Here is a 14,611-nt window from a genome sequence, read left to right as displayed (position 1 = left end):
ATTAGTAGGTGTGCATGTGGTAGTTTTTGTGCTTTTTAAAGATAGTATTAAAATGATTTGTTATCATTTTAATAAATGATTTTATATTTGTTGTACCACAAATTAGTTCAAATATTTGAACTAATATACCACAAATTATATACCACAAATTAGTTCACATCATTTAATAACAAATGATTTTATATTTGTTGTTATACTGATGAGCAACAGAGGCTTCTGTTGCTCATCAGTATATTTTATTTGAACTAATTTGTGGTACAACATCTAGATTTATAGTTGCATGTCCATTTCTCCTTTGACCTCATAAGCTTTTATAATGCAGCAAATATGAGTAGCTTTGTATAAAGCTTTCATTTAGCCACGGAGAATACGAAATGAATAATTAATGGTTCTGCACTCAGCGAGCTTATGCTGTTGTCGGTGGGATGGTTGTACACAAATAATTAAAGTGAACCCAGAGAGGAGTGTGAGTTCACTCCAGGACCAGTCTTCTTTAAGTTCCAAGTTGTATAGTTGTGTCCTGTCATGGAGGCTGCTTTAAAATCCCAAGGCAGTGCCCTGCTTAGCCCGGTTGTGATTTCTTACTTGCCATTCTCTGGGCCAGGACGCTGGTGATACTCTCAGCATCTCCTGCCAGTGCCTCTGGGGAGGCCTCCCTCCTTCACTTTGCTCCTCCTGTTCTGGGGGCTCCTATTCCTACTTGACTTTGGGCCAGAGGATTCTTTCTCAAGCACATTTGATTACATCTCTCTCCTGCTTAAAATCTGGATACAAAAAATAATACCTTATTGTTGAAAAGTTGGAACGTAAAGATGAAATAGATAGCAAAAACTCACTACCGAAATAACCAGTGGTGTTGCTATGTAGTCTCTCAAAATATTTTTTTACAGTTTTGTATTGTGCTGCTTTCTATTTATAACACATGTATTAATATTTAAAAATTATTTATAAATATTTTTAATAGCTATACATATAGTACTGAGTACTTTTTTTAAGTACTGGAGACAACTTCAATTCTGAGTGGTGAATGAAGTATTCATAAATTTACTGTTATCTTAGAAAACTCACAAATGTTACCATGATTTCAGATTATTATTCCATGGGTGTTCTCAGATTTGATTTATATAATTATAATTTTATGCAAATTCACAGTGTTGCAGTGTTGGATTGTGCACTCTAGTTATTCTCAAGTGTGTTTCTGTGCCTTTCTTTCTTACCTCTGGGTCAGGTTGAAAGAGGAAACGCAAACGTATTGAACACCCATTACTATGGCTCCTGTGCTGGGCCAATCATTTTATTCTCACACAGCCTAATGAGCTAGGGTAGTGTTTTCATTTTACCAGTGAGAAACGTGAGGCCAGAAATTTAAGTAATTTGCCCCAAGTCATGAAGTTAGTGAGTAAGTTAGGATTTGAGCTCAGATTTTCCTGACTTCAAATCAGCTGTTACCCTTCTACTACACTTTCCTTTTAACATGGGAATACCAGCAAGAAGAGTGGAGTTGTAGCTATAATAGACAGCAAGTGGGTGCAAGTCAAGGAATATGGAAATGGGAAATCCTGTAGAATTCAAACAGGCTTGTACTTTGGGTCTTATATTTCAATAAGGTGTCTCTTCTTCATTCACTAATTAAGTTCCATTGGCCTGGAGGTGGACCGGTCTTAGCCTGTTATATGATGAATAGTGATCTCTAATGAGGTTCCATTGTACCAGAACACTGTGATATTATAACTTCCTGTTGGTAAATCACACTTATTGGAAATGCGATAGAAGACTTTTATAGTTTTAAATACTCCTGTTTAAAATTTAGATATTTCAAATAAGTTCAGCTATATCTGAAAAAAGTGCAACTAAATAAAGCTTTGTGTTTGCCTTCCAGCTGCTAGCAAGTCCTGTGCCATTATGTCCACACACATTGTGGCTTGCCTGCTCCTCTACAGACACAGGCAGGTATGTCTGCAATGTCACCTGCAGTTAAGTAGGAAGCAGGAGAATGTTTTATCAGCTGCTTGAATACATATAATACATATTCAGGAGGCAGATTTGGCACACTCCTGGCCGGTGCTGAGATAAACAGTGAAATAAGCTGAGGACCCTGTCCAAAGGAGTTTATCAACTTGGTGGAGGAAGAGTCTACATTAGAAAACAAAACGAAACAAAACCAGACTGCTTAATATATGTAGTACTAAGACATTGCTTGATTAATAATATAAATAAGTTCTATTTCATTAACATGTAGTATGTATACTGATAGCAGATGCTTTTCAAATGAATTGACTGGCATTTTAGAACCCACCCTTTACCCTCCCAAAATACATTTGTCTGAGCTTTATGATGGAAGAAACCACACCAGTCTTGTCCCGTCATGTTCTCACTACCAAACACAGTGCCAATATATATAGGCACCCAATAAATATTTGTCAGATAAATATTTAAAATGAAGGGAATCTTGCTAAAAAAATAAGCACTTCTTACTTGCAGATGGCTTTTTTTTTCCCCTTTGTGATCTTACGTGTGCATATCATGTGTCGTGGCCAGAGTGTTCACTAGCATGTGTCATTCCTGGAGGACCAGCTTTTTAAGCAGTTTTCTGGCTCACTCTGCATTGGTGTTCTGGCCCTCCTCTATGTGCCAGCAGTGAGCTGCAGGAAAGCCAAGGCAAGGAGAAAGTCCTGGAGTGTTGGCCTCTCAGCTTTTTGGAAAGCAGGTTTCCACTGGCATGATACCGTTTTTGTCTCTTTAGGGAATCGATCTCTCCACATTGGTGGAAGACTTCTTTGTGATGAAAGAGGAAGTCCTGGCTCGTGATTTTGACCTGGGGTTCTCAGGAAATTCAGAAGATGTAGTAATGCATGCCATACAACTGCTGGGAAATTGTGTCACAATCACCCACACTAGCAGGAACGATGAGTTTTTTATCACCCCCAGCACAACTGTCCCATCAGTCTTTGAACTCAACTTCTACAGCAATGGGGTACTTCATGTCTTTATCATGGAGGCCATCATAGGTATGTCAGGCCTTGAAATATTTTCAGTAATTTTCATGGACAGTAAAAGAGCCTAAAACACATAGGGATATCTGCTTTAATTTGGGTGATAGCCCCTTGCTTGAGGGAATGTGGATATATTTTTAGTTTCCAAATGAAAATGTAATCTCCTGTTATATCACTGTTCATAACTACAATGAGTAGTTACCGAATTACCATTTGTACAGTATTATCCTTATTAGGAAAGGTAGAGTGTCTTGCTATCCAGGAGCTGAAAATCTGAGATGAAACATATACAGGGCAGCAAAGTGAGTGGAAGACCTCATTTGTGATAGGAGAAGAGAGGAAGGAGAGGACAGGGGTCTCATGTCATTGGAGAAGGTTTTTGATGGAGTTAGGATCATATGGAATCAAGAATTGAATCGTGGGATTTACTTAAATTTCTCCAGCAAATACAGGCCATTATTTTTGATGTATTAACAGTCTCTCAAGGTTATTCAAACCAGTTGAAGTTTTTCTTGGAGACTTAGAGCTGGCAACTTCATTGTTACTTTGCTTTTCTTAGCTTGCAGCCTTTATGCAGTTCAGAACAAGAGGGGATTGGGGGGGCCCGCCGGCACCCCACCTAACCTGATCAGCCAGGAGCAGCTGGTGCGGAAGGCGGCCAGCCTGTGCTACCTTCTCTCCAATGAAGGCACTATCTCGCTGGTGAGTGAAGACTCTTCAGTGTCGCCTGGTCTCTTTTCTTGAGCGTTTTCATGAAAACATAAACCCCCTGTGTGTTTCCGTTAGAGAATGTTCGGCCCATTGTTGACACTTTATATTCCACTCCTGGATTTCAATGACCACCAAACCAGTATGTCATTTCCTATCTTGGTTTGCTCTTTGGCTCATTGTTCCACTGAATCCAATCTGCAGCTATGAGCCATGATAGGACAGATTGGTCAGTGTTCTCAGCAGTCGCAGTCAAAGCTAGTGAGCACGTATTATGTATGAGGCACTGGGTCAGTGGTTTGTAAATAATTAACCTACCCACCTGTAGATGATGGAACCACAGGTGTTAAGAGTCAGAAGCAGCCTTAAAAATCATCTGTTCAACCCCTCTCAATTTACAAGTGAGGAAATCAAAGCCCAGCAGTACTAATGAGCATGTACATTATATACCCAAACACTTTTAGGCATTTATCATGAGACATATGTATTCAGCAGTAGATTTCTTTTTTTTCCAAACTCATCAACATGTAGAATTCATATTATATTTGAATTCTGATATTTTCCTTTGTATGACTGTGTCTTGAGATGTTGATGAGATGAGTACATGTGTTGGGAGTAGCGCCCCTTCCACGCTCTCCTTTGTGTGAGGTGTAGTAGTGCTCCTGTTGGGGAATCTATTTTGCAGGAACCTTGGGTGGTGGGTTGGGAGGGATGAGGGCAGATAAGACTCCTGATTGACCTTTCCCTTTCCTTGGTTTTTGTTTACCTATTCCAATGTTGTATTTCCTCATTCACCACTTTTGTGTACAGTATTTATTATAAGATAACTTCTGCAGAGAAATTGTCTTATAAAGTAAAAGAAATGGATAGTGGGGGACTGACAAGCAGCCTTCAGAGGGCTTGCCACATTGTGGGTGTGGGGAGAGCACTGAGCTCAGGCGTACCCTTTGCAGGTGGTGCAGCGTTGGGTGCTCTGCCAGAAAGTGACAGGTTTCTTCTCAGGCTTTGTCTATGACCGTGTGTGTATCAAGAGGGTGGGCGTTGGGAATCACAGGACTTTACCCAGTGGGGAGAGGGAGGTAAAAGAATGGAAGGATTTGGCAGCTACCTTGTACCATTTTTTTCTGCCTTAAAAAAAAAAGGATAAAATGGTGGCATTTACATTTAAATGACTTTTCTTTTCAGCCTTGCCAGACATTTTACCAAGTTTGCCATGAAACAGTAGGAAAGTTTATCCAGTATGGCATTCTTACAGTGGCGGAGGTAAGAGGAAGAGCTTTTCTTTATTTGCCTTTATGAAGTTACTTGTTCTTCATTCCCTTATCTTTTCTGCCACTTATTTAAACCAGTAACTGGCCAGGCTCAGTGGTGTGTGCCTGTAATCCCACCATTTTGGGAGGCCAAAGTGGGTGGATCACCTGAGGTCAGGAGATCGAAACCAGCCTGGCCAACATGGCAAAGGCCTGTCTTTCCTAAAAATACAAAAATTAGCTGGTCTTGGTGGCACACGCCTGTAAATTCCAGCTACTTTGAGGCATGAGAATTACTTGAACCTGAGAGGCAGAGGTTGCAGTGAGCTGAGATCATGCCACTGGACTCCAGCCCAGGCAACGGAGTGAGATTCAGTCTCATAAATATATAAATAAACCAATAATTACATTTGGTATGTTGTTATGTTCACATGTAGAGATGCAAAAAATAAGAATAAGGAGAGGAAGAGTCCTTTGGGATTATTTAATATTTTGGTTTCTATTTGTAAGTTGTGTTGTCTAAAACATATCCTGAATTGATTGTGTGACATCCAGAGGTTTGTATGTTAAGTCGAGACATTACACCTGTCAGTGTGCTTGTAGCTTGCACATCTGCAGTTTTCATTTTTGAGATTCTGTTTTAATTTTGATGGATTTGGTGTAGAGGGGATGGCCCAGAAAAGTAGATATCAATTAAGAATATGTGGGGGTGCTTTTATTTGATCTTTCTGGTAGCTCTCCCCTCCTACCCACTCTTTTCTTTTGTCCCCTGAGTTTGAGTTTGGAAGGGAAGTGGATTGACATTATGAATGGCTAAACACAGAAGAGCCAGGAAGGGCCAGAGAAGAGGACTGCCTTGTCCTGGCACCACTGGGCAGTTTGTGTGCCAGTGCATATTTATTTACTATCCTTCATCTCCTTGGCCTAGCAAGATGACCAGGAAGATATCAGTCCTAGTCTTGCTGAGCAGCAGTGGGACAAGAAGCTTCCCGAACCTTTGTCTTGGAGAAGTGACGAAGAAGATGAAGACAGTGACTTTGGGGAGGAACAGCGAGATTGCTACCTAAAGGTACTTTGGTGAAGAATTCTGGTGGATATGACAGGGATATGTTGGAGTTTATGTTGCAGTGAAATCAGCTGGAGCCCTGGTGATGTCTTCGTATCTAAAGAACCCCAGCTAGCTCTGGTACCTTCTATGTGGTAAAGACACTCAGACTGTTTGAGTTGAATTAGTACCTTATTCAGTTTAAGTAGAAAAGGAAAGGAGAGTCTGAAAAGTCAGGAGGATGAATGTCATAGGTGAGACTTTCATCACCCTTTTATGAAATACACAGGTACATACCTGTTTCCTTACACCTGCACCCCTCATGAGGCAGCAGTTTTGCTGAGCTGCCATTGGCCTGGTTGCCCTTGAGTCAGTCTTGCTATCCCTCCAAAAATTTCATACATTAAGCTCTTTGCTGTCAGTTAAAACAAATACCATTATAGGAGAAAATTTAGATTAAAAAAAATTGTCCCTTTTTAGAAAAATCAATTTTGTTTAATTTATAATTTTAGAACTTAGTAATAATGACCTGTCTTTTCTGAAGACCCTATGTGGGTTACTCTTTTTTGACAGTTAGAATTGTCTTCTTTTTCACTTGGATGATATTAGCTTCAAGATTGGGCAGTGATCTTGCTTTCACACCCTAGAGGGGCTTCACTGAACCAACGTGTTTTGGGTAGGTCCAGTGAGAGCCTCCCAGCCATAAAACACTTGTCATGGTGGCCATCATTCCCCACAGTACTGCACTGTGGGCAGAGGCCATTTAGGGAGGCAGGGAATAGGTGCTGAAGAAGGACTGAGATGGTCTTGTTGGTCCCCCATTGGCCTTTTTGCAGACTTGAGTCACTGTCGAGCCCAGGTTTCAAATTGTGGAGGGCCTGGTCTTAAGACCAGCTATTTTCAGTGACAATAAGATATCATAATTATGGCATTCAGTTGTGAAAATTTCTTCTAGGTGGCTGTTCAATGAACACAAGCCTCAAATACTATTTAAAAAAAGTGAGTGATTGCAATAAAGAGTGTTTGAAAGCCAGCAATTTTTTCCAGCAGAGATTCTCTGCATGAGGGGCAGTGGGCCGCTTTGAGGTAGTGCTGCTGTGCGTGGCCATCTTCTCACGCTACTGGCTCTCCAGAGAAAGTCCTCTGTCCACCTGTTTTGTGTCTCTTGTCACTTCCTCATGACCTCATCTCCTGCTTTTGCTCTCTCAGGTGAGCCAATCCAAGGAGCACCAGCAGTTTATCACCTTCTTACAGAGGCTCCTTGGGCCTTTGCTGGAGGCCTACAGCTCTGCTGCCATCTTTGTTCACAACTTCAGCGGTCCTGTTCCGGAACCTGAATATCTGCAAAAGTTGCACAAATACCTAATAACCAGAACAGAAAGAAATGTTGCAGTATATGGTATGTTAAGTCACTATTTGGTCTTTTAAAATCTTTGTTTTATTGATTACAGAAATTCACTAATTGTAGAAAATTGGAAAAATGCAAACTTATCCTGACCTCTGACTCCGTAGAGTATTACTATTTCTCTTCTTTGGTATGTTACGTAGGTTGAATGATACAGTCATGCACTCTTACATCTGGCTTTTTTCATGTAACATCATATTTGAGACTCGTATAGTCGTTCCATTGTTCTTGTTGTATAGTGTTCCGTTGTATAAATGTTTACCACATTTTATTCCTTCCACTGTTGAAGGATATTTGGGTCATTTTCAGTTCACAGCTGCTTTGAACAGTGTTGCTGTGAGCATGTTTGAGTACGTCTTTTGGTGAACATCTGTGCCCCTGTATACAGCATATCTGTGGGAACAGAACTGCCTGGCTGTAGGCTCTGGGCATATTCAGCTTTAGTAGATACCACCAAACAATTTCCAAGTGGTTATACCAACTGGTACTGCCACCAACAGTGTGTGTTTCACTTGCTGCACGTCTTGGCCAGCACTCTGTTGTGTTTGTTTTAGGAGGTATGATTGGGGTGACAGTAGTATTTTCTACAGTTGTAATTTGAAGCTGAATCTACTTTGAATCCATCTTTAGAGCCAGAAGGAATCTAATCTAATCACCTCATTTTATAGACGAGGAAAATACCCAGGGTCACACAGCTAGTTAATGGGTAATCTTGGGATCAGAATTCTTGTTTCCTAACCTCTAGGCCTGTCCTTTCTCTGGTTCCACTGATGTAGCAATCATCTGTGTACCACCGTATAGCTTAAAGAATACTTATACACCGTCTCATTTGATTCTTACAAAAGTCCTGCAAGATGGATGGTTTAGGTATTTCTACTTACCTCCATTCCTCTGTATTTCTCTCTCTTACACCCCCCTTTCTCTCCTTCTCCCTTTGTTTTTTACCTCATAGAGGACAAAGTAGGTTTAAAGAAGCAGCAAGTCATCTGAGACCTCACAGATTGCCAGTGGTAGAAGTGGGGCCCCACCCCTGTCTGCTGACTTGCCCTCATTCTCTTTCTAGCTCCCAATACTTTCTGTGGGTATTGGGATTGTCATGATTTGTTGGGCCTAACCATTTGATGGGGTTTTATTCTCTCCCTCCAGCTGAGAGTGCCACATATTGTCTGGTGAAGAATGCTGTGAAAATATTTAAGGATATTGGGGTAGGTGTCCACCATTTATGGTGTAAAATCTGTCTTCTGTTCTTTTTAGGTCTAGTCTGTTTGAGCTACCTTCGTGGTAGGGTGGACCCCGAGAACAGCGGCTTCTGCTGGTTTAATGATAAAGGCACTTTTGGGAATGGGGCATGTAGGATGGGTAGGGCTGTGTTGAAGGTCAAGCCCATCAGTGCAGATTTATTTGAATGTTCTGGAATTTTACTAATTTCACATCTATTCCCAAACTGCTAAATATAACTGGTATCAATATGTTTCAAGATGCTACAGGTTGAGTATCTCTTATCTGAAATGTTGGGACCAGAAGTGTTTTGGATTTCAGATGTATTTTTATTTTTATTTTGGAATACGTGACTTATACTTACAGGTTGAGCATCTCTAATCCAAAACCCAAAATGCTCTAGTGAACATGTCTTTTGAGCCCCATATTGGTGTTCAAAACGTTTCAGATGTTGGAGTACTAAAGATTTTTGATTTTTGGATTAGGAATGCTTAACCTGTACCACAGTCTTGGCTCTTAATTACTCTATATGGTTTTTAGTTACTTTCTTGTATTTTTACAAGTATTCCTAGAAGTATTCTCAAGTGTCCTTTACCTTCATGATTCATGGGGAATGTGAGTCCATAGAGATACTAGTGACTTTTTTGAGGGACTGTTTATAACTTTATCCTAAGGCATTTTATAGTATAGTTATGTTGGTTGAAATTTTAGAATATAGTTATGTTGGTTGACCTCTATTCCAAAAAAAAAAAAAAAAACCTTGCTTGCGTTGGTAACTCCCATCTCATACTCACACACACGCATGCATACATACTTAAAGCCACGATGTGGTTTTGTGTGCCTTTACTGCCTTCTGAGGTCTAGGATACCACAGGTCAGGTTAGTAATAGAAATGGGTGGGGTTTTTTTTTTTGCCTTTAATTTAATCTAAACTTTTTCTTTAGGTTTTCAAGGAGACCAAACAAAAGAGAGTGTCTGTTTTAGAACTGAGCAGCACTTTTCTACCTCAATGCAACCGGCAAAAACTTCTAGAATATATTCTGAGTTTTGTGGTGCTGTAGGTAACATGTGGCCCTGCTGGCAAGTGAAGGTCATAAGATGAGTCCCTTGTAGGTACCAGCTTCTGGCTTGAGAGTTGAAGGTGCCGTCACAAGGTCAGGCCTGCCCTGTCCCGAAGTGACCTCCTGGAAGACAAGTGCCTTCTCCCTCCATGGTTCTGTGATCTTCCCAGCTCTACGTCGACACAGAAGCCTAGAGATAACACCTGGGGGGACCTCAGCCTCTATTCACAACTCATAATCAGTAGACTACAAGATGAAATCTCAATAAATTATTTTGGAGTTTATTAAAGACTTACATTTTAAGTCCAGCTTTTAAGGACTAATTACTGTGATGGACACAGACATGTAGCTGTGTTCTAGAACTGAATCTTGTATGGTATACTTAATGCTGTCGGGTAATTTGTTGGTATATTTTCTGGCTAATGGTGAATGCTCTCTTTAAAAATAATTTAGTCATCCATTCGCTCTTTCTCAGTTTTGTCTTTGTCAATAGTAGCTACATTTTTAATGGGAGCACCTTTTATCCTAAAGTGCTTTATAAATGAATGGACTGATACATATCATACCCAGGTATCACTGTGTTGTCCCTTGCGGTCAGATTTAGAAAATGTTTTTAAGAGCTATGTGAAAACAGACCATATTAGTTTAGGTCAGGAACTGAGATATTGTAATCAAATAGCTGACATGAGGAAGTTAATTTAGCTGGCAAAATTCTAGTTAAACTTGGCCAGAAAAACTGGTGTTGAAAGCTTTTGCTCCTATAAAAAAGTGCCATTGAGTTTTAAATGACCAGCAAGTATTTAGAACCCTTCTGTTTTATGTCTGTACCCCGTCCCAGCCCTCAGGTAACACTTGCCTCTCACAGGTACAGCTGTTTCTTGGAAGTCCACCAACCAAATAGCAACTTTCCTAACTTGATGAGCTTGAGCTGACAGACTCTGTTAGAATACAGTGCTCTGGCTACAGACCACTGATGAGGGCTTCTGTGCTGCACACAGATTGTGCAGTGCACCCCAGTCCAGGCGACTAGTGCCCACCCCAGTTGTGCAGGGCACCGCCTGTCCAGTTTATGTATGTGGTGGCCCTACTGACTGGTAATGGTTAGAGGCATTTATGGATTTTTAGCTTTGAGGAAAAACCATGGCTTTTAACAAATTTTTATGGGTTATATGCCTAAACCCTTGTGCCACATAGTGGTAAATAATTATAAAAAATGATCTGTTCATAATAGGTAGGTGCCTTTTGTGAGCAGGGAGCATAATTATTAGTTTATTATGGTAATTATGGTGATTTCTTAAAGATCATGCAATGTTAAAATATTTTCTAACAGTTTACTGTTGCTTATCTTTAAGATATTATGGAATTAAGAATTTTTCTAGATGAGTGTTACACAGATTCTTTGAATTTAGTATAAAAGTACTGAGAATTAAGTTTGTAACCTCCGTAAGCTTGGATTTTAAACACTAATAGTATCTCATAAATAACGTGTATTTTGGGAGAGGGATGGATGCTGATTGATATTTCACATTGTATGAAATATCATGTTTGAAATTCATAGCAATAATGCTATGCTGTTGTGATCCCTCTCAAGTTCTGCATTTAAAATATATTTTTTCTTTATAGGAATTCTTGTACCATTAAGTCATTGTCAGTTGTAGTAGCTTTGATGTTAAATAAGATATCACATTTTAGCATTCCATTTTACTGAGTAGGGTAGAAGAACACGTCTTTTTCTTGGCTACTTTGGAGGAATCTCAGGGAGTCTTGTGTATTCCCTTGGGTGTTCCCCTTATCAGGGGAAATCAAACATTTCACTGGTCTCTTTTTTTCATCCTTTAAATTGTAGATTAAGGATTACTCAAGCTCACCATTAGTCAAGGTTGGGACTCAGTTCCCAGTGGACACTCTGCCCTGCCTGTCACTGCTACAAAGAGCTGCTGCTTTGCCAGCCTGAGCAGAGAAAATATGGCTTCTCTTGCGTTATTTTCCCTTTTGGTTGGTTTTGTTTTCTAGAAGTTCGATCAGATGCTTTGGGGAATGCAATGTATGATTTGCTAGCTCTCACCACTTAACTCACTGTGAGGATAAATATGCATGCTTTTTGTAATTAACTGGTGCTTTGAAAATCTTTTTTAAGGGAGAAAAATCTCAACCAAAGTTAGGCTCATCCAGACAAGCTGACCTTTGAGTTAATTTCAGCACAACTCATTCTTCAGTGCCTCATGACAAAAAAAAAAAAAAAAAAAAAAAAGCAAGAAAAGCATCTTCACAATAAAGCTTCCAGATGCACCGTTTTGCTAAAAGATACATTCTCATTGTTTTCCAACAGCAATGGCTTCCACATAAGGTTAAACAAACTAGGTGCTTGTAAATAATTTATTAGTTTACTTTATTGCATTTCTATAACATGAAATGCATGCCCTTCAGGGGAAGACTGTGAGTCAAGTTAAAAACACACACACACACAATATTAAGCAATATGAAACTACTCTGTTTTTAAAAATGAGAATGTCCTAAGTGATTCAGAAGAGAGGAAGGAATTTTTGCACTCTTAAAATTGCGTGAAAAACAAAGGCAAAAACCAGTGTGAAGTATGTAGAACTGCTAACTGAGAAGGCATCGAGCCTTCCTTCTGAGATCTGTTAATTCTCACAAAGTCATGAGGGTAAGTGGAGAAAATATTTCTGGGATTACAATGAATGTAAGCTCAGATTGTGGAATTTTCAGTAACCTGGATGGGGAAAAGCATCTCCCATAGTGCTCCATGTAATATGAGTGTTCTGTGAGATGTTCATCAGTGTGTTACAGAAATGGTGTTGCTGGGAAACTAAGTTTGCACATGGAAACTTACAATGCACTTTAGCACAGTAAGGGCTTGACATCCAGCAGTGAAAACTGTTTAACCCAGCATTGCCCAAACTGTTTTGACACCAGGACATTTTTCTCCTTTTGGATACCTATGAACCTCTCATTAATGTCCTGTGGAGAACATTTTGGGAAACACTATGTTAGATAGTTCTTTAAGGAGACAAAACGGTAATGAACAGATGGCACTGGGGCAGAATTTGCATGCATTTTGTAACATCCAGTGTTGCATTGAATAGGTATGTATTTCCTCCCCTAGAGAAAATAAGCACAGAAAATTATAACGTAGGTGATTGGAGTTCTTTCCTTCGATAGAACAGCCCCAACGATCCTGGCCTTTTCACTGAAAGTATCAGAATACATGGATGAATTGGGGTAAATAAGGTTTTAATTCAGATCTAGAAGAAAGTATTGTACAATGGAATACAGATTTTTATCGACAGGTAGTTGTAGTGTTTAGACATGACAGGACCTATTGTTGAGGTTTATAAGACTTACTATGGGCTGTAAACCCGTTTTTTAAAACTTCTTAGAAACTTGAGACTTGCCATCTGGCATTTTAGTTTAATACAAACTAATGATTGCATTTGAAAGAGATTCTTGACCTTATTTTTAAACATCTAAAGCTCTGAAATGTTTTGATGGAAGGTATTAAACTATTTGCCTGTGTACAAAGAAATGTTAAGATTGTTGTAAAAAGAATTACTGTAAGGTACTGTGAAATACTGCGTGATTTTGTGAGCGAAACATACTTGGAAATGCAGATTGATTTTTATGCTTGTTAATGTATTGCAAGAAACACACAAAATGTAGATTCGTTTTAATAAACCAAAAAATTAACATATTCCTGATGTGTTGGATTTGTATTTAAAACAGTTTCTTACATAATTCATTATACAAACAATTATTCTTTTCTGACTTTACATAGAAACTTATTAAAATGCTTAATGGTATCTTCCATAAATGTATGACCCTACATTACATGCTTTTATTATTGACCCACAGCTTTCCAAATTTGATCAAGCATTTGGAGATGCAGGTCTACTTAGCTATTGCTCTCCTTTTACTTAGTGAATATCCATATTCTAGAGAGATTCTTTGGGTTTTTGTAAAGATTTCTTTAAGCTTGGTGCTTGTTACAGTTTTGCATATTTAAGTTTATAAAAAGTGTTTTCTCTACCAGTTTATCAGAGTGGATCAAACAATATTAGTTTACTTTTTTGACTAGAAAATTCTTTTTTCAGAGCACAGATAGATTTTATGGATTCTTTGAAAGTTCTCAAATACAGCCTGATCTCCATAGTGTTCTGGGAACAGTGGTAGAGGTGTACCTGCTGATGATGTCCATGTCATTTGGATGCATGATGTGACTGTGAAACTGATTGATGCCCAAGACCATTCCATCCGTTCTCCAGCCAACCCCTCCCTAAATTTTGAACCCTTCTGATTTCCTCTGTGATGTTGTTGCTGTGACTGTGCCCTTATCCTGGCACTAGCAACTCTCTTGCTGCTGCGAGAGGTCACCTTCCTTTTATTGTAGCTAAATTCTGATAGCCACTAGGTAAGTGGATGTTAATTTTGAAGCCTCATCTCTTGATGTTTAGTCTACTTTCTAATTTTAGTCCTAATATTGTCCTTTTTAAGCTCTTGCTGTCTTCTACACACTTAGCTAGTAAAATTTCAACATGCCTCCTTGAAAGTACAGGGGCACTTGTGGTATTGACACCCCCACCTGGCTTCCCTTGCCCCTTCAGTTTCCATGGCCCTGTTGTCTCCCATCTCCCTTCACGACTCCGTTCTTCTCCAACTTTTCCTTCCCTCCCATGCTTTACCAGATAGTCCTGGTGGTGTTGACGGATCCTCTGATTTAAAAAAAAAAATCAATATAATCTGAATTTGTGTATTATGTGAAAGCATCTAACTTTTACATGATAGTCCAACAACATATATGGATCAAGTAAATTGCCTTTCTAGGCCATTTCCATATTGGCAACTGCCAGTTCATATCATTTGGCCTAGGAAAAAGAAGCATGAAAGGACCAGTTTCAAGGTGTCCCTTCCAGGAG

At 39.4% G+C, this 14,611-nt stretch overlaps 1 protein-coding gene across 5 annotated transcripts in view; it reads left to right on the top strand.

The window, feature by feature from the left end:
- Positions 1–13,390, top strand: part of GPAM (glycerol-3-phosphate acyltransferase, mitochondrial) — a 63,958-nt gene extending 50,568 nt beyond the window's left edge. For 3 of the 5 annotated variants that reach the window (XM_017513742.2, XM_037733211.1, XM_017513743.2), the window contains 8 exons: positions 1,880–1,950; positions 2,744–3,008; positions 3,553–3,695; positions 4,887–4,964; positions 5,880–6,020; positions 7,206–7,395; positions 8,548–8,606; positions 9,564–13,390. In XM_017513742.2, the coding sequence (XP_017369231.1) occupies positions 1,880–1,950; positions 2,744–3,008; positions 3,553–3,695; positions 4,887–4,964; positions 5,880–6,020; positions 7,206–7,395; positions 8,548–8,606; positions 9,564–9,680 (1,064 nt within the window). In that variant the 3' untranslated portion in view covers positions 9,681–13,390. The remainder of the gene's footprint in view (positions 1–1,879; positions 1,951–2,743; positions 3,009–3,552; positions 3,696–4,886; positions 4,965–5,879; positions 6,021–7,205; positions 7,396–8,547; positions 8,607–9,563) is intronic. The other 2 variants (XM_017513744.2, XM_017513746.2) reach the window with 1 other exon arrangement.
- The last annotated feature ends 1,221 nt before the right edge of the window (positions 13,391–14,611 follow it).

This window comes from Cebus imitator, unplaced genomic scaffold, assembly GCF_001604975.1.
Source record: "Cebus imitator isolate Cc_AM_T3 unplaced genomic scaffold, Cebus_imitator-1.0 Scaffold500, whole genome shotgun sequence".
Taxonomy (NCBI): Eukaryota; Metazoa; Chordata; class Mammalia; order Primates; family Cebidae; genus Cebus; species Cebus imitator.
Note: the sequence above shows the minus strand (reverse complement) of the source record. Positions and strands in the feature narration are given on the sequence as shown.